General features: G+C 45.4%; 1 protein-coding gene across 2 annotated transcripts in view; it reads right to left on the bottom strand.

Annotated features, from left to right (window-relative positions):
• LOC126518747 (serine/threonine-protein phosphatase 2A activator-like) overlaps positions 1-24445 on the bottom strand; it is a 185239-nt gene that overhangs the window by 9135 nt on the left and 151659 nt on the right. The window contains exon 9 of one of the 2 annotated variants that reach the window (XM_055064852.2): positions 21461-21572. The exons of the other annotated variant lie outside the window; for it this stretch is intronic. Coding sequence (XP_054920827.1) covers positions 21461-21572 — 112 coding nt within the window. The remainder of the gene's footprint in view (positions 1-21460; positions 21573-24445) is intronic. 2 annotated transcript variants of the gene reach the window in all.

Here is a 24445-nt window from a genome sequence, read left to right as displayed (position 1 = left end):
TAGCACTATCGAGTTAATATCACAACATGGGGGTGTTTCACTGCTCAAAAAAGTTGAAGGGACCCTGAAACGATTTTGACGATTTTGTACAAACGTACTGAGTCGTTAGAATAGGTCCTTTTGATCATTAATTGACGCATCTAAGTGCTCCGCGTAAAGCGTGTAATTTATTATAAAGTTTTAAAAATGTACATTGCTGCCGATCGCAGCACACTGCTCGGTTGAATTTTCAGCCGCCCCTACACATATGACGTAAATCACCCAATTGACATCAGTATTCAATTCAGTTTATTTGGACATACATAGAGGGTACAGAATGTCCACGAGGCGTGGCCAAAGGAGGCAACAATGCCTCCTGACAGGGCCTTCACCTCGGGATCACACATCATGAAAGCAGGTCGGCATGACAAAATACTGCAGTACATTGAGACATCAAAGCAATAAGTGAAAATTCAGCAATGCATGCTGTTTTACATATGACAATTTATCCTATGACTTGAAATTATACATTGATTACATCATTTTACCTCCCGCAAACAATGATGCAGAAAATCATTCAAATTGCACTTGTTCAAGACAAAAAAGTACAATTCTAAGCAAAAGAGGCAGGAGAAGAAAGCATCATTTTCATTTTTTTCTTAAATTGAGAAAGGGTTTTGTAATCATTTATGCAGTTGATCATTAAAGGATATGTGTTACAGAGTGTAACTATTTGGTTGTCTACGATCTGAGTACCATAATTTGTGCATGACTTCGACCAAACCATAGATACAGCGCGCAAGTTATGGGTAAGGTCCTTGTTTATTTTAAATACTCAGTGGAGAAGGATGTAAAATCATGCTTAATGTTATGAAAAATAAGTACAGCCAATGAGAAACTGTAAAGTTGATAGTACGGCAGTACCTTAACTGTGTCGTACAGGGATTCTTTGGTAATAGGTGCGGAACGGAATATCGTTTTCAACACCCTGAACTGAAGCGAGAAAAGGCGGTCTGAATCTGATTTGTTACAAGTGCCCCAAACTATCTGACAGTACATAAAATAGGAGTGAACTACGGAAAAATAAATCTGCTTTCCCAAACGCAGAGGTAAAAGATATTTTACTTGTTGCAACAAACCAATACACCTAGATGCTTTCAGATGAACCTTATCCACGTGATCCGTCCATGCCGAACAGACGCCCAGGAAACGGCAAGAATTTGTTGGCATAGATTGGTATTATAGATCTGTAGTTGGACGTGATGATTCAAGGGCTTGTTTCTGGGGCAGAAAATAATATATTGTTTTCTTTATATTTAAGTCAAGTTCGTTGCTATTTAACCAGATCTGTAGCTGACTTAGCCACTGATTTGCATGTTGTTCAAGTGAGGCTAGATTTGGACCAGAAAAGAAGACATTAGTGTCATCCGCGTAAAGGATAATATCAGCTGTCTGGGGGATGTTAACGAGATCATTGATGTATAAAACAAATAACAAAGGCCCAAGAATAGAGCCTTGTGGCACACCGTACCTAATTATTCCTATATCTGACAGAAATTGATTCATACTAGTGTATTGTTTTCTTCCTTTGAGATAACTGTCTATCAGCTCATGTGCTATTCCACGGATACCATACTTTCCCAGTTTTTCCATCAGAATTTCATGTTTAATAGAATCAAAGGCTTTTCAAAAGTCAAGAAAAATGCCCAGTGTATAGTTTCTGTTCAAAGTTTTCCAAAATACGGTCCTTTATGAATAGCAGTGCTGTCTCCGTTGATTTTCCAGCCTGAAATCCATATTGTTGTTTACACATTATATCATGAGAATTTAAAAATTTTTTACCTCGTGCATATTATGCGTTCGGGGATTTTAGAAAAGAGCGGTAAAACAGAAATAGGTCTATAATTATTCAGATCATTTTTTCCTCCTCCTTTGAATACTAAGGTTACGCATGCAACTTTCAATTTATCAGGGAATATACCAGTCTCTAATATGAGATTACAAATATATACTAGAGGACCCACAAGAAATGGAAGTACAGCCTTGATGGGGCGTGCACTAATATCGTCATTTCCTGGCGAGCACCCATCCTTCATTGCCTTTACAACACTTACAACTTCTTCCTCCGATGTAGGTATCAGAAAGAGTGAATGACTATTAGTGGAAGGAACATATGAATTGATAGGCGTTAATGCTTGGGTCATTCGTGAGTAATTTGGCGAGCCTGCATTAAGAAAATGTTCGTTAAACCTGTTTGCAAGTGGTACACCTGAAAATATTTTACCGTCGATGTAAAAATCCGGCGGAATGCGTGCTTTGCCACCTTTTATGATGCTGTTAGCTGTTTGCCACAATAATTTAGGACTGTTCATGACTGTGGAAAATTTGTTGTCGTAGTAAGCTGATTTTGCTTTCTTAAGATCTAAAGTTAAGTTGTTGGGGAATTTTTTAAACTCCGTGAAATGAACCGGATCTTTCGTTTTTATGAAACGAGCAAACAGCCAGTTTTTCCTGTTTATACATCTGTATGATACGGGAGTAATCCACTCTTTTTTTATCCTCCTGTGCTTTTTTATAGGCACGAGTGGAAAAGCACTGTTATAGTGGTGAAGCACTTTCTCTAAAAAAATGTCATATGCCCTAAATGGGTTACTTTCACTATATATATCATCCCAGACTGCGTCAGCCATCAGTGAATGGAACTGCGCAATGCTATTTTCATTGATCATTCGAGGGAGGAATTTAGTTCCATCCATTTTTTTCACCAAGGAAAAGAAGGCAATCACTTAAGCTCGTGAAAATTACACCAGACGTTATCTTATTTGAAGGTAAATTAGTAAAGCACAAGTCTATGAGCGTTTTGGAGTGTTGACTGATTCGTGTCAGCTTATCTACAATATTTTCACACCCATATGATAACATCAACTCGAGCAGGTGCACCTGACTAGCATTGTTTCTTAATAAATCAATATTCATGTCACCAAATATAATAACATGCCATTTAGTGAAGGTAGCATATTCAAGAAAGGACTCAATGTAAATAAGAAAGGTGCTAACTAATCCGTGAGGGGGTCGGTATGTGAGAAGTATAATCATGTTATGATTCGTCACACCAACTGTTTCAAAATCATCACAAACTACGGTGAAACCCGGAAGAACTCAATAATCAATGTCTTGTTTTATATACAAAGATACGCCGCCACATTTTTCTTTCCTAAATACAGAGACATTGTCATAACCTGTTGACTGTGTAACATCGCTATTCGATGCATACCATGTTCCTGTAAATCTAATTATGTCAAAGTGACATTTTATGAGCTCGAAATCAGCCTCAATTTCATCAATCTTATTTCTGAGGCTTTGTGTATTTAAATTATACAAGGAAAAAGATTTACAATAGCTATTTTCATTTATGAATGTGTTAAGGGAGTCGCTAGTATAATACATCGTAAAGGTTAAAAACAACAGCAGCAATAAAAAAGAAACCAACTTAAGCAATTCGCTCAAGGTCTTGTTCAGACGCAATCCTTATTGCCCTTGCACCAGGTTCTTTCCTTGCAAAGACCTTTCCATCTGAACACCACGAAAATTGGTAGCTTTGTTCGCGTTCTCTTGATTTGGCAAGCTGTAAAAGCTTTCTGTTCAGTGCCGTCAGATTATAGAAAAAGGAAATGTCTTTATCATATTTCTTCACAACTTCACGCTTTGCAAGCCAATTTACTTTCATAGATTGGCAGGAAAACCTTATCAGAATGATCAGCACTTTGTTCACAGGTGCTGGCAGGCGATGCAAACCATCCACATCACGCTCATTCAGCAGGGGCAGTAGGGCAAACTATCCGATTGGCTGCCCCAGGGCGCGCCATAGATAATTTTCCCCCCTTTATGATGAATAAATGATGATCGTAATAGTTGGAATGTTAGTTCATTTGTTTCTATAAAAAGAAAGTAACAGAAAGAGAATACACAAGAACAATTTCTTAAGCACTTCTGGCACACAGCAAGCGTTGTCTGCTTGTGTTACAACGTGCTCCATTTTGACAAGAACTCAGCGGTCAGGGTCAGTCTCAGTCTTTTCGCAAGCACTATGGTTCAAATTGTGTTGTGGACTGCAAATGTAGCGACTGGCAATATGGCAAGCTGCTACCTTGTGTCCCTCTGCAAGGCAGCAGACGAGTGGACTGGCTGCAGCGCATCGGACTGCCGCTATCCGATTGGCGCCAGGATTTGCGCGTTTGCGGCCATCACTTTACACCAGAAGATGACAAACGCAATAGCATTTCGCGAGTCTGGTATTAAAATAAACGCAAGCGCAAGGGGACAAGGCCCAGCCATTATACCGTGTCGTTTTACGGGATGAGCAGAAGCGCAAATGTGAATGGTCTGCACGGTGCAGCCACCTGGTGGCACAGAGCTCAACCACACATAGTAGCAGTAACGAAATGTATTCTTCTTTGCTGCTGGTGTAAATTTTCGTAGGAGTGTAATCGTTAACACATTGTCTTTATAAATGCTTAAGCTCGCAGCGCATGCGGCTTCGATAGCTCTCGCTTGGGGTCAACTGCCAAGCAGCTGGTGGAGAGTTTGGAGAGGCTTCGCGTGCGCGCTCCTAGAGAACCGGAAGTCGACGACATGACGTGCCATCATGACGCAGAGCCAATGAAGGCGGAGCTTAGCCCTGATCACTTGGCGAACAAGTTGAGGAGGAAATGCATGACTATGGAGAAGGGTAACTTGTAATTGTCCGTAGCTCTCTTAATATGAGACGTTTCACACAAATTGTGGTGCAAATGAATAACTTTAGCTGTACCCTACACGTCTACAAAATTTGTCCGAACCATTTCAGGGGCCCTTTAAGTTTGGTTCTGCATCTGGTCCTCATTGCTTTCCGAACTATCTCTTAAAGAACTGCGTTGCATCCATGACCCCCTTCCTTGTAATCCTCTTTCAAGCCTCGATCTCGATTGAAGATGGGACCCTGCCCATTGATTTGGATAGTGCAAATGTATTCCCTGTATTTAAAATTAGCGAATGGACAAAGACAAAAAAATACGGGCCTATTTCACTAACCAGCGTGTCATGGAAGCTATTAGATCATATACATACTAACGTAATGGATCACCTACAGAATACAGTGCAGACTGCTTATAACGTAAGTCGCTGTAGCCACAAATATCCGCACAATAAGTGGTACCGCACTATAACCAAAACAACAATTTTCAAGGCCTGCACATATGCAAAACATGTAGACCAAGCAGCCGCACTTATCCGAGAATCGAGGCATGCGATTGGGAGTTATGCATCAGTTTAAATTTACTAACATTGAAAGCTTAATGTTCAAGTACCCACGGTCTTTGCATGAAGCAGACAAAGTAACAATAATTTTTAATAAATGATGGCAACCCGAATTTCAGGCGCAGTACAGTGTCGCATCAGATTTGTCCGACTGATTGGCGTATGCACGGTGTCGAAAACATAACGATCGTGGACCAAGTTGCCGCCATTCGAGTGTTGCCCGTGCCCTCACTTTCGTTATCAATGTGATTTCTCCACTTTCCATGTGCCATACAGCCATTGCAACACATTTCATTGACTCGACACCAAACCACAACGGCGGGGGTATCGGGCAGCATGCCGTCGCAGGAAGCCCACCCTTGATATGTTCGTATCTGGAGACGATTACATAGAGATTACGCATGTGATCAAGTGTATGGGCTGAACTGGCAGCAACGCGTATGAAGTGGAGTTTGGTTCCTCGGGCGATTAGCCACGGCAACTACTACGAATGCCTACCAAGTTTGTATGTGCGCACACTGGTACAAATGGCGGAAGCTCACAAGTGCACATGAAGCCTAATAGCTCCGAACTAAATTTGCGCAACCCTGCTTAAACTGACAACGCCGCATGCATGTTATCTGCACTTCACGACGTGCATCGTGACGGGTGCACAGAAACTGCAGCCACGTTCAGTACACAGTGCACCATTGATAAGCAGCTACACAAAAGGCTTCTCTGTCGTCTAGGCAACCAGCGCGAGCCAGCATCGTGCTGGCACCACTTTTTCTTTTCTTTAGTTAGTTCGTTCGCTTCGTGTCTCATGCTCCTCCTCCAGATCGCCCTTGCTGCTCTTCTCGCCCATCTGTGGGCGCACCTCATTGAGAAGCATGCTCACTACCATGCTTTTCCCGCGGAAATCTCATTATAACCAGTATTTTGTTTCGCGCGACTGCACTGTAAGCGGTATGCGTGCACAGTCGAACCCACTTATAATGATACCGGTTTTAACAATATATCGGTTATAACAATGAGAAGTGGCTGCACCGTCAACTTTTGTATGTTTTCCATGGTGAAAAAGCCCACTTACTACAATGCCCCGATGCCGCATTATCGGTTATAACGATGAAGTCTGGCTGCTGGGTGTCCGTGTTGAAAGATAGTGAAATGCAATATCCTTGAAAAGAAACAAAAAACAAATTCGAGCAGCTGAACGATGGCCCGCTGCCCCAGCAACTGCCGCGGGCTCATTTTCCAGCTTTCTTCGCAGGCCTCTCTCCCGTCACCCTTCTATCCTCCCAACACGAACGGGCTGTGTCCATAGCTCTACGCTGCGCCACCCCCTGAAATAAAAATGGACCACGCCAACTGCATTGCTCCCAGATTGCTCGCTGGCTCCTGATTCAGCACAGTTCTGCAAACAGCTTAATCGCTCGCGTTCGTGTTTGTTGGTTGCGTCGAAATCATTCCTAGCCATGCAGTTTCTTGCCACCAAAATGGAAGACGGCTAATCCGCCCGCTGTTCATCAGCAATGTATGACGTTGCTGGTGAAAAGGAAACGCACAGCTATAGATTTGGAAACTGTTTCTAACCTATGAGGCGGTCGTCGCAAACATGCTTGCATCTAATAGCAATGGCAATGACAGCAGCGATGATGCCGTAGGGCAGGCTGACTCAATGTTGTCCTGACAGAAGGCCCGGCAGATGGTTCAGTCCCTCCGGTGCTTTGTTTCTGCAAGAAACCTTCCACTGCACTACTTGGAGCCCCTGGATGCCTTGGAGAAGGATGTCGGCAAGCTCCGCGTAAAGCATGCAAGGCTGGCGGATTTCTCGTGCAAGCCATTGAGAAGTACATGGCGAGATGCTTGTGGCTATCTCACCTAAGCGTTTCTTCTGGATTTCTCAAGCTGACAGGCAGCCGCGGCAACCTTCTCGAATTTTTAAAAGGCCTCTTACAGGGCCACTAAAGTGATGCCTTGGCGGAGCTCACATACCGCTTGCGACCCGTGACCCCTCTTTGCAGTTGTTATAGCAGTGCCATTCTTTAACGCCAACAGCTGTGGCTTGTTACACGCAATCGGAGTGCCCAGGAAGCAGTTAAAGGAGTGAACACAATCAGCAGCCGGATGGCGGAAGGTGCTGGGGAGCAGCACTGGCCTGCCCGCCATTATAGTTTTCTCACAACAGCTCTGCCATCCCCCTATTTTGATTTTTTCATGCAACCCGGTTATAACAACTATCAGTTACAGTGCAGTCCACTTATAACGATACCACATATAATGATATATCGTGATGAGTCGACTTCGGAGTATCAACTTATGCATTAGGGCTACGAGAAAAAAACCTGCATATAACAATAGGTTATTCACTGCATATCGGATATAACAATAGAAATTCTACGTTTTAGGCCGCATTTTCCATGCAGAATAATCGTGAAACTTGCATTGCTAAGTTCTTTGTAACAGAGACAGGGCGAAAAGTTCGCCTAGGTGAGTTTGTATCTGCTGCCATTACCGCGCAGCGCGTCCCGCCAGCACGCCAATTGCAAAAGCCACGGAGAGCATCGCAAGTTGGCGCAGTGTGCCACAAGATGCCGCCAGCTGCTTCGCATCTGTAAAGCCTCTCAATTTTCCAAAAGCAGCACCACTCTTGGATCTTTCCGTCACCCCGCTCAACTCAGTGTTTCCTCCTGCACGCCTTCTGTCGCCGTAGCCTCCTACACTCCCCTATTGGCCAAGTTGCGTCACGTGGAAGCACGCGTCGTGCTTTTGTATAGTTTTTCTTTCCAGTGCACTCCGAACACACCATTGCTGGGCCAGTGCGATGAAAGTACACGCAGACGGATTGATCACAGGAGGTCGCGGGATCAAGTCACGGCCGTAGCTATGAAACTGTAATTGGTTTTTGATCTCTTTTTGTTTATCGAGAGAGAGCAGATGGTGTGAGTGTATTACGGGGAAGGTGAAAAGGCGTCATCAGTGCTTTGTGCAGTCGGTATGCTTAAACTGCCCAAATCTCTTTAGCTTCCACTAAAATGTTTCTCACTGCGATACTATAAACTGTAAGGAAAAAGAGACTCAAAGCCATGTTCCTAATGCACTTTCACAGAATGGGTTCGATTAACAAGTTAACACTTCCATTGCAACATTATGCCAGTGTACAGCATTATGCGCTTGAAAATAAATACATCCCGTAAAGGTGTATTATGACTGGGCCTACAATAACAAACTTTGTAGTAGCACTGCAAAAAGTGCTGCCATGGGTATCAGCCACAACAAAACTGATGTGTGTCAAACTAGTACTTCCTTGGAGGCACCCCTATAAAGACTGTTCGGGCCCTTCCCATTCTGGATATAACATTCAGCTCTTCTCTAGACTTTTCTGCATATGTCACCAGCACTGTATCGCATTCTTGGTTTTGTGTCCTGTCTCCCTTCCCCTGCGAACCTGAGGTTTTCCAAACACTCTACACTTCTATCCTTCTGCCACGGCTTGAGCACTGCTCATCAGTATAGCCCCTGTACCAAACTCACATCGCTGACAAACTTGATTGTGTTCAGCACTGGGCAACACGCACCCTCTACTCCCGTCTTTTCGGTCATCTAAGCTCATGCCAGCCTACGAGGATTACCTCAAAGCCCTCAAGTGGCACACCCTGCAATACCAGTGCAAAATTTCACTAGTCTGTCTATTCTGCAGGTTGCTTGATGGTTCTCTGGACAGCACTCATCTTTCTTCTTCAGTCCGTCTGAACAAGTGGTCAGCACAGCCTGAGCCCCATCACGCCTGTACGGCCCGACACCGAAACTCCATGCTTATATCTAGCATACAGAGCTTTCTCTCCACCCCCGAGGCCATCCAGACTCCCCTTCCTTGCGACTGGACTAAATTGGCACTCCTGCGCTTTGTGCACCCGTCGACTGTATAGGTGTGTATGTGTGTGCACATGGAGCGGGGGGTGTCCTCTGCACCCTGTGAATTCTTGCTTAGATGGCTGGCTTTCAGACGTTCTAGCGCACAGGCATCAAGCTTTTTTTTCAGTCTTGCAAGCTGTTTAGAGTGCCATGTTACCACTAAGATTATTATTATTATTATTGTTATTACTACGACCACATTGAATGTGTTGAAGCCAGCGTGACACGTAATTCAAAATATTTCTGGAGCTTTGTGTGCTCCCTCTCTGCTAAAGAGAGCGCCAATGATGTATGCCTTCTTGATGAAAATGGTGATGCCTCGAACACTGCTGCTGGCTTTGCAGAACATTTATGTTCTGTATATGGTGTAAAAAAAGCTTCAAGTAACCTTCCTTCTCAGTCTGGCATGGTGTATACGCTATCAGTCAATGAAGACCTTGTTTTCAAGTGTATGAAGCATCCCAAACCTTCCCTTTCTTGTGGTGCTGATGGTGTTCTTTCCACAGTGCTTAAGCCTTTCACATGCTATCTACACAATTGTGTACAGCAAGATAGTGCATCAGCAGCAAAAGCACTGATGAAAGTAATGATATTTAAAGTGTGTTGCACATCTTGAAACACTTATTATAGGAAATGTGCTGCAATATTGAATAACGTACAGAATGTTTCAGCAAAATGAGTCGGACAGTAGACGGTTGGGTGTTTTTACTCTGTGTCAGTATGTTGTATGTAGCAGGTTCACTTCTTTCATTGTTTTTCACAATGTCATACACCGAGCATAATTTTTAAGTGGCTGGATAAGTGCTTTTCAAGCTTTTAAAAACATGAAATAGTTCTCATATTTGATGTTCTTGTAGCGAGTTTTCCCATGGAGTCGAAATTCTGTAAACTTGACAAAACTCACTAAACAATTGAAATTTCTTAACTTTTTCTACAGCTGTACACTTTCTATGATTCTGAAGATGCAAGAGATGTGGCAAAAGCAAGTTTTCAATCAACGGGATACAGTGGTGTCTGAAAGGGTTAAGACGTATGGAAGCATACTTGTTTCCTGTTCTCACAAGCATCTTCAGTAGTTCCCTGAAGTGTGGTACGTTTTTTAGCACTCGGAAGGTAGCATGGACATTGACCATGCACAAATCAGGTGCTAGACATGCAGTTACTAACTGATGGCCTATATCCTCTGCAGTGCATCAAAAATATTTGAATCGGTATTGCATTCCTTGCTTTCTGTTAGTGCTAAGAACACTTTAATAAATAAACAGCATGGCTTTGTACATCAACAACTTCAAACTATTTGAGACTGTCAACAGTGTTCACCACTGCATCAACCTCCAAAAAGACATTTTTTCACTCTTAAACTGGTGCAGAAACAATAAGGTACTCTTAAATGCTTCCAATACTGTGGCATTAAGTTATATGCGGAAAACACACCATGTGCAATTTTCATAAGCCCTTCGAGATGCTCCACTGCCCAGGGTTGATAAAATGAAAGATCTTGGTGTGTACTTCAACAAAATGCTAACCTTCTCTTCACACAGATAATCACACAACGTGCCTTTCACGCTCTTGGAATTGTATGTCCTATATTGCATTATTTTCGCTCACTTGTTCTGTTTCCGAAATTGTATTCTGCTGTGTGCCTTCCGCTACCAGAGTATGCCTCTGTAGGTGGGGGTGCAACGTGAAAATCTAATTCACAACTCACTGAACGTGACCAAAATAAATTGATATCTATCTTCAAGCACCAACCACTTTTGCCATTCTGGCCACCATAGTTCAGCCTTCGCAAATATACCTCAACTTGCACCTCTAGACTCAAGACTTAATCAGACCTTTTGTTCCTGTATGGTCCATGGCATTATACATTCCCCGAAGCTTCTTGATCATATGCAATTGTTCGTGCACCAACAGTATACCAGGCAGCATTCTACATCTTTTGCCTGGCCTTGTTGCATTAAAGACTGTGCTATATATGACTCAACTCCAAAAAACATGTAATAAGAGTTGTGCCCGTATTAACATACTTCAGAGCTCATTTCCTGTGTTTTATGTATCTGTAGATAATCATGTATGATAAACTCCCTTTTACCTTTCCTCGTTTTCTTTTCCCCTACTTGTTTCTCTGTCTCCCATTGTTTCGTCTGCCACATTCATGTTTTCTGTACATTTTGTCTCGCATATTGCTTTTTAAGCGCACCAGTACGAAGGCTCTCTAGCTGTTCCTGGGCACTGTAATAAACATTTGATTGATTGGTTATTGTTGTAGTATAAAATCGTGCTCTTTAAGTATGCACTAGTATATTATTTCAGTGCAGTAGCTTTTGTGCAATTAAAAAAAACGGTAGGAATTAAGAAAGTGCAATAAAATGCTATGTGCCTGATCATATGCATTAAGTTATTAATTTCTTCTAAGTTTTAATAACGGTTAGCTACTGTATCCAGTGTTGTGCAATAAAATAATATGCCACAGCAATTATTGCGTGCCTCACAGAACAAATTGAATGTCTTTCTCAGTCAAAATGTCATAGTAGGTTGAAAACAATAAACTTTTGTTTTTGTGACTTGAAGTGTATAAATTGTGAAAACAACCTGTTTATATATATATATTTCTTGTATTATGCAAATGAGCTGCCCCGCATACATCCGAATAAGTGCTTCAATAGTACGACTTGGCAAAGTGCAGCGAAAGACAGCTATTAAAACCCTCTGATCATCAAGTATGTATTATCTGACAGTATGTCATTACATTAATGTCGATAAAAACAGATGTGACATGTTGAAACCAGTTACAATGGAACATGGCCTTTACACAGTGAACATTTTTCTAGCAATACACTCAATGTGAAGGCCTCCCTCCTGATATGGTGTTGATGCTTCAGAACAACCTAGAATAATAAATGAGGTGCTCCATGGGCAACATTTGACAGAATCAAGAATCAAGAGGAGACAAGCTACGAATTATGTAAATTTTAGCTATTTTAGATGTTTTTTTTTTTTTTCGAGTGCTACAGGTGTTTCAATTCTTTTTGTCGATTTTCTCCGAACCCACTTCTTCATGTTTCTTCATGCACCAACAAGCATAATTATATTGACACAGATACTTTTTTATTTGCATCCAGTGACCGTATTTCACTGGCTAACAAATGTTAAACGTCATCGCTCCGCACAGGATGCGCCTGCACGTATCGGAAGTTTCGTGAATGTTATCGATGGTTCTATTGGTTGTCTGTTGTCGACGAACCTTGTACAATCTGATTGCATACGTGACACGAACTGTGTAGTAGTTTCTGGAAGGCGCGCGGGCACCAGCAAATGCGCTGCAACTTTCGACGACTGATATATGAAAGCCGACGCGCTTGAGCCGCAGATGAGATCTTCGACGGTCGCTGACTTTGCTCGCCGCTATCATTGCGAATGAGAATTGCTTTTGCTGAGCACAAGTTCGCCAGTAAAGAGCTAAATTTGTAACTCCCAGTTTTGACTCTGCATCATTTTTCACCGTCATTACTATGTGACAATATTTCTGACACAGATTTTTCAGTGATACTTTGCACGCCGAAGTCTTACATAATTGGCTGCGCAATGAGCTACCAAAAACTAAAGTCATACAACAGCTTTTGATACGATATGGCATGATCGTGCAAGTGTTTGCAAAGCTATCTTGTAGACAGACGACGATCGCTGATGTCAATATTTTGTGCACTGTTGTTACTTCCAAAGGTAAAAATAAACTGTTGCAGCAGGCGTACATTCATTAATCAAACATCTTTTTCATATCTAAAAGAGCTTACAGATCACTAACTTATTGTTTTAAGCTTAGTTTACAGCAGGCTGTTTAGGTCGGACTTGGACGGTTGAAGACAAAATAGTCAAGCAACAGTGTGCCACAGCCGAGGAGCGAGTGTCTGTGCGTGTCAGAGCTTCTGTACAGTGGTTGCATGCCCTTTTCCTCCAACCGACGCTAAGCGACGCGTTCACTTGTTGGCCCGTGCTGAAGCGTGCCGACGCAGGCCAGTGGTTGGGCCTTTACACATCCGCCTCGCCAGCGAGCGTCCAAAGAAACAAATAACTCAACACAGACCGTGCCCACGCTCCCTTTCTACAATCTCTCTCTCTTCCTCAGCGAGCGTGGAAATGCAGTGCGGAAGCAGCGGTCGGTGCACCGACAAAGCGCAAAGCTGTGTCGCTTGGGACGAAGCTTTTTTGCAACTCGAAGTACGAGCTCGCACAGCTGACGATATTGACGATTCTGAAAACCGCGAGCGCCGCCATGATTATGAAGGCTAGAACCAGTGATCATGCCGATCAACAAAAACGGTGAGCTTTGTGCGCCAGGGCGAAACGCCCTATGTGTGAAACCAACACGGTGGCAGCTGCACTCTGGGAGCACGTCGCTATGGGCGATAAAATAGGAGGTGCTTCGATGGAGGAGTTTCTGAGTGCAGGTAGCACTGCCTCGTTCTGCAAAGAATCTCTGACGGGGCGATCACTGTCGCGACACAGATGGCGGCGTGGTGCGACGAAGCCGACGACAGCAGCAGCAGCAGCAGCAGCAGCAGCAGTGACAACGAGATTGACAGTGGCCCATCTTTGACACCGACCCCAACGTTCACGCAAAGTGCACTGTCGTCAATAGAGTCGCTCACTGATTTCATACACGCAAAATTATAGCCGTCTAGGGTTCGCGCAGTCGCTGGATGCAATGCACACCGCGGTTGTGAACCTGAAACTTCCGCGAAAGCAAGTGCAGATTTCTATTTCAGCGCACCTAACACTTGACACATTGCTTAGAGGTATAAATTAACATTTTATTTTTCACCACCTACTTTCTACAATGCCAATGTTTTATCGAAGTGGCAAATTTGGTTTCGGAGCTTCAAAGGTATGTTCAGCAGCTTTTTTCTTTTTCTTTTTCCATGACAGTCCTGATATAGCGATGATTGGTTATAACGTTCAGATGTTTAATTCTTCTCGATATTGTTACGGGGTGTGTAGAAGGCATTTATTTCAGGGAGCTGCAGGGCAAGTGGGTCCCGGTACTGCACGTTGTCCTTCTCTTCCTCACTGCCCTCTTAATGTTTCTGCTGATGCTGCTGCTCCACTACCTTTGACGCACTGTAGCATGGCTCCTCTCGCAGACGAAGCTCTCCGTTGAGTAAACGGCTTCAGGCGGGCTACATGCGTGATGTCGGTCTTGGATGACCGTCTTCCACTGGAAGTGAAGTGCGCAATTTTATAATTCACCTCGCTGAGACGCCTCAAGCACAATGAACGGTCCAACATAGTCAGCGAGCAGTTTTTGACATAGATCGCGTTTACGCATGGGAGTCCATAGCCACACTAGGTCACCCGGATCGTAAGTGATTTGCCGGTGTCGACTATCATATTGGGATTTGGACTGCTTTTGTAATCGAGCAAGGTACCGAGCCTCCTCCGCTCAGCAGACGGTTTCTGCGACACAAGCGTCCTCATGATTACCAAAAGGAAAAATAGTGTCCAATGTGTACCTCGGCGGACGAGCTTAAAGAAGAAAAAAAGGACTGCATTCAGTGGCCTCACGTTGCGTGGTGTTGTATGCGTAAGTGACGAACGGCAATACTTCGTCCCAGTTCTTGTGGTCTGAGGTTACGTACATGGAAATCATGTTCACAAGTGTTCTGTTCGCATGTCCTGTCAGACCATTGGTCTGCGGGTGATGAAGCGTTGAGTGTCACAGGTTGGAGGCGCACAAACGTAGAAGTTTTTCAATAACATCAGCTGTGATCTGACGGCCACGGTTGCTAATGATCACTCGAGGGGACCATGACGAAATATAATGCAATGCAACATAAACTTCGACACCTTGCCTGCGGTTGCAGAGGGTAGTGCTGCCGTCTCGCAGAACCAAGTCAAATAGTCGGCACATACTATGATCCAGCGGTTGCCTTTGGAAGAACGTGGGAACGGTCCTATGAGGTCGATGTCTACTTGCTCAGAGGGGAACTGGGTGGCACCACAGGCTGTAAGAAACCGGCTGGAGATGCAGTAGGTCTCTTGTGACTGACACTCGGCGCAAGTGGCTACATATGTCTCCGTTGTCTTGCGCATTTGAGACTAGTAAAATATTTCTTTGGCACGATGAAGTGTCCGTGTGAACTCTAAATGACCTGAAGTTGGATCGTCGTGCACAACGCGCAAAACAGAAGAGCAGAGGGTGCCACCAGAAGAAACCGTGCACCTGTTGTGGAGAAATTCTTCTTATACAGCAGTCTATCCTGAACACAAAAACTACATGTCGACTCTTTCACGGCAAAGTGGCTCTAAACTCAGATCATCATGTTGCTCTCTTGCGAAGGTTGTGGCACCTGGGAAATCACGGTGTACGGATGCAATGAGATAATCAAAACTGTCGGCGTTGAATTCCGTTGTACAAAGAGAATCCGTGAAAAGCAATCGGCATCAGCATGTCGTCGGCCGCTCTTGTAGGATACAGTGAAGCTGTACTCTTGCAGACGCAGGGCCCATCGTGCAAGGCGTCCAGCTGGATGGCGAAGATTCACGAGCCAGCACAAAGAATGATGATCGGTGACGATCGTAAAGTGACGGCCATACAGGTACGACTGAAATTGCTGCACCGCAAAAATAACAGTGAGACATTCCTGCTCGGTTACCGTGTAGTTACGCTTGGGTTTGCTTAATAACCAACTTGCGTAGGCGATGACGTAACCAGAACAGCACCAGGACCTACACCACTCGCATCTCTGTGGACTTCTGTTGGCGTGGAAGGATTGAATTGTTGGAGGATTGGTCACGACGTCAGCAGAAACTTCAGCTGTCGAAAGGAAGCAGAATAACCAGGCTTCCACTCGAAAGTGGTGTTCTTGTGCAGGAGGCTTGTCAAGGGATAAAGGATGTCAGCAAATCGAGGGATGAACTGCCTAAAATAGGAGCAGAGCCCTAGAAAGCTCTGAAGTTATTTTACAGACTGAGCTGGTTCAAATGCTTCAACAGCCTCTGTCTTCGCAGGGTCAGGCCTTATGCCGTCTTTGTCCACAAGATGTCCCAACGCCAAGACTTGGCCCTCACCAAAATGGCACTTTTTAGAGTTGAGCACAAGACAAGCCTTCTGTATGCAAGCCAAGGACAATGCCAAGAAGCATGTTGTGCTCGTGAAATGTGTGCCCAAAGATAATAACATCGTTGAGGTAGCACATGCATATCTCGCACTTTAAACCCCGCAAAATAGTATCCATGAATAGTTCAAAGGTGGTGGGTGCGTTGCACAAGCCGAACGGCACGACATTGAATTCAAAAAGTCCATTGGATGTTACAAACGCAGTTTTTTCCTTACCCTCGGCATACATCAAGATTTGCCAGTACCTGAATCTCAAGTCTACAGAAGAGAAGTAAGAAGCCGAATGAAGGCAGTCTAAAGCATCATCTATACGCGGAAATGGGGAGACATCTTTCTTAGTAATGTTGTTTAGCCGCCGATAATCAACACAAAATCGCCAACTGCCATCTTTCTTTTTCACGAGAATGACAGGTGCAGCCCAGGGAATCGCCGATTCCTGGATTATCCCCTTGTGCAGCATTTCCTGAACTTGCTCGCCAGTTTATCTTGCGCTCAGTCGGTGATACTCTGTACAGCTTATGTCATATCGGGTGCGTTAATCCGGTATTTATACGATGGCGTATTCGAGACGTCAGGATTTGGAATGTCTTGTCAGTCTGCGAAAAGTCAAACACTTGCGAGTGCTTGGATAGAACATCCAATAATGTGTAGCACTCACTCGTGCTGAGCGACTTGCTCACCCTCTGAAGTAGTTTCGAGTCCGATGGACGGGAATGAAGGGACTCGTCTGCAGCTTCAAGTATAGACAGTAATGCCGGTGTCTTCTTTGAAGAGAGCAAGCTTCATGCCAGAAGGGAGAAGCATGGGCTGGGCCACGTAGTTAATCCAGAGTGTCCTTCAACTACAGACACTAAACAATGCGGAACCAAAATGTTCTTCTTTACACAGGCCGAATGAAGAGGCTCCATTGTAGCATCAAATGTGGCGGGGTTGGTACCAGAGCAAATGACCTGCACGCATACCGTGCATAGTGGGGGAATGACGATGTCCTCAGAAACACAAAAAGCACCGTCTTGACAAGGCGAGTTCTCCATGAGTTCTGTTATAACCTCGTGTTGTACCGAAAGCTCCCCACTTCGACGGTCAACAGTTGCACCACTCGTGAAAAAAATCGATGCCTAATATAACATCGTGCGTGGATCCAGGAATAATGGCGAATTCAGTGGTAAATACTTTGCCACACAAACACACATCCGCAGTACAGACACCAATTGGGCACAACGTGTCACCACTAACACTACGAAACGTAGAAATATTGTTCCAAGAAAACATCACTTTTTGTCCCAGTAGGGCTTTAAAATTGACACTCATCACGGAAATTGTTGCGCCAGTATCCACAAGAGCCATTGCAGGTATATCATCAACAAGCATGTGAACTTTGTTTTTCAGCATAAAAACTGGCGGAGGAATGTCAGTTGGCAGTGAACGGTATCCAGCGACCTCACCCCCCATCGGCCGCACTACCTAGTTTTCCGGTGGTGGGGATAGCAGGTGATGCCGCAGCAATGGAGACTGCGGAGCATGTGGAGCAGGCGGTGGCGTTAAGCTGCGATCTGAGGCTGGTGATGGGTTCCAGAAGCTAGCTTGATGAAGTCCACGATTGGTTGGCGGGCGTGGAGGCCATGACGTAGCATAGGATTGATAATTTGACTGGTATGTCGCTTGTGGAGGTTCTTCTCTGAAAGGTCGGAGGCGGTTGCAAAACCTGGTGTTGTGGCCAGGGACACTGCAACTATAGCACACAGGAGGAGGCCGAAATTCACAGTGCTCCTCAAAGCCTTCATTTCCGCCAGCGAGCGTGGGGTATCTGTCATGATCATCATATTCTCTGTACTCTGAATAAGTGGTACGGGTGAAACACGGGAGTGCAGGCGATGTCAAGGGGTGCACAGCGACGTAGCACGGCAGAGTTCGAGTCGGCAAGACTAATGGAGTGAACCACAAGAGTGCAGGAGACGTTGAAGACGGCAGCACAGTGACGGTAACGACGTGGAGTTCGAGATCAGCGAGGAGCCTGGAAAAAGAACTGGAAGTTGGCAAATTAGTTTCGTACCGGACAACTAAGCGGTTGCTGTGAGAGAGCTGCCAGGAGCACCACAGCAGGCCAACAACACCCCAGAGAGACAGTCCAGCTGGCGGAGACAAACAAGAGTGGTCAAGGTAGGGCACTTGTCTGTTGTCTCTTGGTCCACCATGTCAGGCTAGCGGCTAAGGGTTTTCTCGAGTAAAAGGGAAGTTCGTAGGATGTCACACAATAGCAGAGAGCGACATGGCTGCCACAGGGACTGGTGAGGAAGGGAAAAATGTACCTATTGGACAGCGTGAGCAGCTGCTCACAAAAGAAGTGTTTGAGCTTAAGAGGCTCAGACTCATGGTAGAGATGGAAAATATTACGTTCACTCAAATGCAGCTATAGCCGCTGGCAGATGCACAGCGCGGGCAAATGCAGTTGTTGGGTATCAAGCTGGGGGAGTATGTTTGAAAGACCTGAGGGCAGTTCTTGCTCCAATGCCAGATGCAGATTCCACAGTGCCCGCATGGTTTAAAAGCATGGACACTCTCTTTGAAACACTGCAAATCCTCGAGGATATTCGTGGAGTGATATTGCTACCGTTCCTGAATGGGAAGATGAGAGCTTTTGTTGCAAGTGAGTCGGACGGTAGCATAATGCCATACCCTGAACTGAAAGAAAAAATTCTAAAGGAACTTAAAATTACTCCTAATGAGTACCGGAGCTTATTCCTGTCTTTAAAGAAAGAACAGGGTGATCCGTGGCATCAGGTGGAGACCAGGTTAGAGACTGTTCTCATACTACCTAAAGAGTAAGGATGTCACAACCTTGCGGGATGTAAAAGATTTGGTTATCGCCAGTAGGTTTAAACAAATATTATCAGAAGAAGTAAGGACATACATAATGCAGAATGAAGTCAAGAACTGCCTTGTCACTAGCGAAATTGCCGAGCTAGCCAAGACATATGAGGAAAGCCGACGCGTGGGCGGGACCCGAGAGCATTCGGATAAGCCCCTCTATGAAGGAGACAGACGAGTAGGAAAGACGAATGGCCGAGCACGGAATGCAGGCCAGAAAACTCAAACAGGAGCTATCCGATGCTTCCAATACAAGAAGTTGGGACACTATGCGAACAATTGTCTAGAACTGCGGCAGGGGTTCGACGAGGTGCAGCCCCAGAAAGAGAGCAGCAAATTCGTAGCAAGGGAAGAGATAACCCTATCGGACAGTTTTCGGCCGCAGGTGGAGCAGGGTCATAAGGAAAACCAGCAAGCGGTGTCGGAGGTGTTCAAGTGGGTCGATTTGAAAGTTGGGGAAATTTTGTCAGGACTTGTCTTGATTCAGGTGCAGAGATAACTGTGTTAAGGTCAGAGATGGTACCCAAGGTTTGTAAGGACAAGAGTTTAGGTAAAATTAAAAGGTGCATTTGGTCAGGTTGTTGACGCTGACTTGCTTTATGTACCACTATCCTTAGCCGGAAAGGATGGATGCAGCCACCAACAGGTGCAGACTGCGTGCAGTCACCGAGGTGTTGTCACAAGGGATCAGGCACGTACGTACCCAAGGGGGGGCCCGGAACCGCCCAAAATTAAGCGGCATATCCCCCCCCCCCCCCCCCCCTTAATCTCGCCGCTGCTCCCACGCCACCACTCCTCACACACATTCCTAAAGCGCCGCCAAATCAATCTTGAGACTCGGCAGCTATTCGGCGGTTAACATTTGCTGCCTTTCTTCTCCTTTCAGATGGCGGTAGTTATGGCCACCTACTGGGGTGTGAAGGCCAATTTTCTCATCGATTCGGTGCCCGCGCGACTGAACTCGAGATGCGTTCAGTTGTCACTATCTATTGGAACGGTCATGCGCATCGCTGTTGCTTCGTTAGTTCAGCCTTCTTTGTTTAGACTGATCCAGGGACCAGGAAAGGTATTCAGTTCGTAGTGAGCTGGTCTGTATGCTCATGGAAAGAGTTGCGGCCAGAGAAAACGCTAGTTGCGTTTAACTTTTCTTTTTGCTTCATTATTTCCACGAGTGACAACTCACCGCGATGCTGGCAGATCCTCTGGACCATTACACACGATATGGGTTAGATAAGGTGGAAAATAAAATAATGTGAAACAGGGTCCATCATCAAACCCTGCAAAAACCGTTAAACCCATAAAAAGTATTGATGTCACCTGTTACCTCGTCTCGTTTTTCCCTAATTGTACAGCACTTTTCGTGCAAAATTGGCAACTGGAAACAAGTTTCAAAGAGTTGAGAAATTAAGCGATCTACTAAGGGAGAGGGCTGAGACAACAGCCAAACAGAAAGGAAAAGGAAAAATTAACAAATTTAGCCATTGCTTGTGAAAATATTTACGGATCAAGATCTTTTTACTTTAAAAGGAAATAGAGAAAACGCCGCTGGAAGTGGAGAATGATTCCATGCGTTTTGAATTATGCTTCTACAGTTATCAGTTGAACTGCCCGACGTAGCCACTTCTCTGCTGTGCTTATGTGGGTGTTTTTCTAACCTTTCATGGTGGGTGCAGTACGTCTAGAACCACAGCGTCCTGCGCTCTACGCGGTTTTACGGGAGTGGCGGCCACGCACCGTTACGAAACTTCACAAATAACAATGCGAGTTGGTTTTGGCACTTGGTAGAGCTGTAAACGAGGGTCCCAAAAGAAGTATGACTGTTCCTCAAATATATATTTCTCCATAATTCTTCAAGAGCTAATTTAAAAAACGCTACTAGAAATCTTTATTTTACACTTTCGCTTGTTTACTTGTTCTTGGCAGTGTTCTTCCTGCGCTTCTTTTTTGCGCGAGTCCATTTGATGTGGTTTCTTGTTTGTCAAGGTGTATCTCACAGGCGTACCTGTGAGATACATCTTATTTCATTTCTCTTTTGTGGGTTTATGCATCTTTATGCTGAATGGTGTGCATTATTCACATTTGTACTAGTAAAGGTACCCCCCACTCATTTGCACAGGAAAGTTACCCTGGGTTGGGCCCCTCCTGACAAAAAATCCTTGGTACACTTGCAAGGGATAGACGCATTGTTAACGCCAGAGGCACATGAACTTCTGGAATGCACGAAAATGGAGCTGGATGAAGAAGCGCAGGATAGAGCCACTCTCGAGCAAGTGTTTATCACCACAGATGATGCGGTCGCGGACTGACCGGCAGGGAGTCTAGAGCTCGATGAGGATGAGGAGGAGGCTGCTTTGGTTGCAGCTGTTGGCCTGGCTGGAAATGAAGCTACGGGTTCGGATGATGCATCTTCTGCTGCCAGCTTCAGGGTCAAACAGAAAGAGGACAACTCACTGTGTGAAGTATGGAGGCAAGCAGCTGAAGGAACGCATGGTATGAAAGTACTGGATGGCATGCTTTTTCATGAAGAGAAAATTAACGGCCCATTGCACAGGCAATTAGTGTTACCCGAATCAAAAAGGAAAAGTTTTGGAGCTTGCGCATGATAGAACCAGTGGTGGGCACTTCTCTGAGAAAAAGACGAAGCAAAGGCTAATGAGCATGTTCTTTTGGCCTACTATAGTTGTAGATGTAAAGCGCCACTGTCGAACTTGTCATACTTACCAGATATTTGCTCGACCGTCATTTAAAGACAACGTGCCCATCACCCCACTCACAAGGCCTGCGTGACCCTTCGAGGTGGCATACATTGACTGTATAGGGCCACTTGACCCGGCATAGACGTGCATACACCGCTACACCTTGAGTGTGGTTGACTTAAGCACAAGGTGGGCAGAAGTGATTCCGTTAGGAAGTCTCCCTGTGAAAGTGACGTGTCAGGCATTCTCACGATACAGAACACCTGAATTGATTTGCTGTGATTAAGGCACCAACTTTGTATCGTTAACACAGAAACTCATGAAGTGGTTAGGGGTGAAGATACGGTTTTCCACTCCAGAACACCAGCAAAGCAACAGAATTGTTGAAAGGTGGAATGGCACTTTTAAGGCGATGCTCTGGCACTTGCACAATTACAAAGGGGACTGGGGCCACTATGTTCTGTGCATGTGATGGGCTGTGGGGATCGAGGTGCCTTCTCTCGCCTCCTCCCCCCAGCTCATGCGTTGTGCTAAGCTCGATCTCTGGGAACGGCAACATGGCAGACACGGCTAGCGCGCCGCAGCTAATTTCCTGCGTACACCATGCTTCTCTCTCCCCGGCTCGAATCACCTCATGAGGAAGTGTCACCCGGACCGCACCCTGATTGGCCTCTCGAATGGCAGCCCCGGGTGCCCTCTTCACCTGAGCTCTCTTCCGCTGAGCGCTTTATCGCCATCACAGATGCTCACAGGCCCGCAATGAGTTGGTTACATGGGACCTTTGCTCCCGCGACTTCTCATTCTCGCACTTGGTGGACCGCTTACCGGTTAGCCCTAGCACAGCGGGTGTGCATACTCGATCGGTCTTCCGGTGAGCCTTTGCCCATAAGTGCCGTGACTGTCGCACTGTGCTGCATCTTGGGTGAATAACCGCACGTTTGTTGGCGATCGCACTCTGGAGCCTTCTCTGCGCCATGCCAGAGAGTCGACGAACCCTGCCGTATTGCCTTTGTATGTTGCGGAGGGGAGGAGGGTCGTGCCCTTTCCTGACCGTCGCTCGTAAGGTGAGCCTTGTGCAAACCCATCTCAACAGGGCCTATAGGGAAGTGCCTCACAATGTAACAGGAACTTCACCATTCGAGTTGATGTTTGGCTGTGCGCCGCATGGGCCACTTGACATCCTTCGAAAAACATGGACTGGAGAATGGACGCTACCTGCTGGGTTGAACAAACCAGCAACGCAGTACTTGAGGGATCTCAGGACTAAGATGGCAGAAGCAATGGCGAAGGTTAATGAACATTCCGAGCCGATTCAAAGAAGGTAAGCGGAGAAGTACAACTTGTGGGTGAGGGAAGAACAATTTTTCATGGGTGATAAGGTTCTAGTGCTGGATGGTGTTCAGACAGACAAACTACAGTCAAAATGGAAAGGGCCGGCAGTAACAAGGGAGAAGAAGCGGGACAACAGTTATGTTGTGCAGTTTGAAGAGGGAAAGAAGTGGGTGCATGCGAATCGCCTGGTGCCATACATGACGAGATCCTATAATGTAGGCGTAGTGTTTGAATCGGACGAAGAGTTCGGCGCAGTGACGATTGCCCCCTGTTCCAGAGTACAGGAAGAAGAGGTACAGTTCCAAGTGGTGAACGAGACATTGACGGAGCAACAGCGTACAGAGCTACTTGGAGTATTAGGAGAAGCTCAGGAGGTTTCCTCTCGATGGCCAGGTAAATGTTTGGTAGGTTCGCATAGAATTGCACTGCTTCCAAATGCAACACAGGAGAAAGCCAGCCTGTACAGGGTGCCAGTGGCATTCCGCAAGGAGATTAAGCAACAGGCTGCTGAACTGCAGGACTGTGGCTTCGTTTGTCTGGTAGACAGCTCCTTCGTACATCCAGTAGAGTGTGTAGCCAAGAAAGACGGTTCATGAAGGATGTGTGTTGACTACAGGAAATTAAATGCAGTGACAGAACCTGACAGCTTTCCTATGTCGAATATGACCGAGTTGTTGTACAAGGTGGCGCATGCTAGCTACATATCCGTGCTAGATATGACTAGGGGGTACTGGCAGATAGCGCTAGAGAAGGAGTCGCAGCGACTCGCCGCTTTTGCTACACCTCGCGGTTTGTATGCTTGGAGAGTCATGCTGTACGGGCTGAGAAACTCGGCCGTAACTTTTCAGAGAATTATGAATAAGGTCTTATACGAACATTTAGAATATGCCATGGCATATATTAACGATGTGGCCATATTTTCTACAACCTGGGCAGACCAGATGTTGCATCTTAGAAATGTGTTGCCCCCCCCCCCCCCCCAGGCAGGTGGGCCTCACAGCGAATCCGCTTAAGTGCAAGTTCGTGCAGACGAAGGCGAAATAATTTGGTCATGTTGTCGGATCCGGGAAGCATGTCGGATCCGGGAAGCATTCCCCTGATCCAGATAGCACGAGCGCGATCGTTAAACTGCAGGCCCCAAAACCTAAGAGCGATCTGAGGCCTGTACTGGGCCTTTTTAACTATTAACGCAAATATGTTCCCGAATATTCTAAGGTGGTGTGCCCCCTAACTGACTTGACAGGCCGTAGGATACTTAAGGTGA

Source organism: Dermacentor andersoni, chromosome 1 (assembly GCF_023375885.2).
Source record: "Dermacentor andersoni chromosome 1, qqDerAnde1_hic_scaffold, whole genome shotgun sequence".
NCBI classification, from domain to species: Eukaryota; Metazoa; Arthropoda; class Arachnida; order Ixodida; family Ixodidae; genus Dermacentor; species Dermacentor andersoni.
Note: the sequence above shows the minus strand (reverse complement) of the source record. Positions and strands in the feature narration are given on the sequence as shown.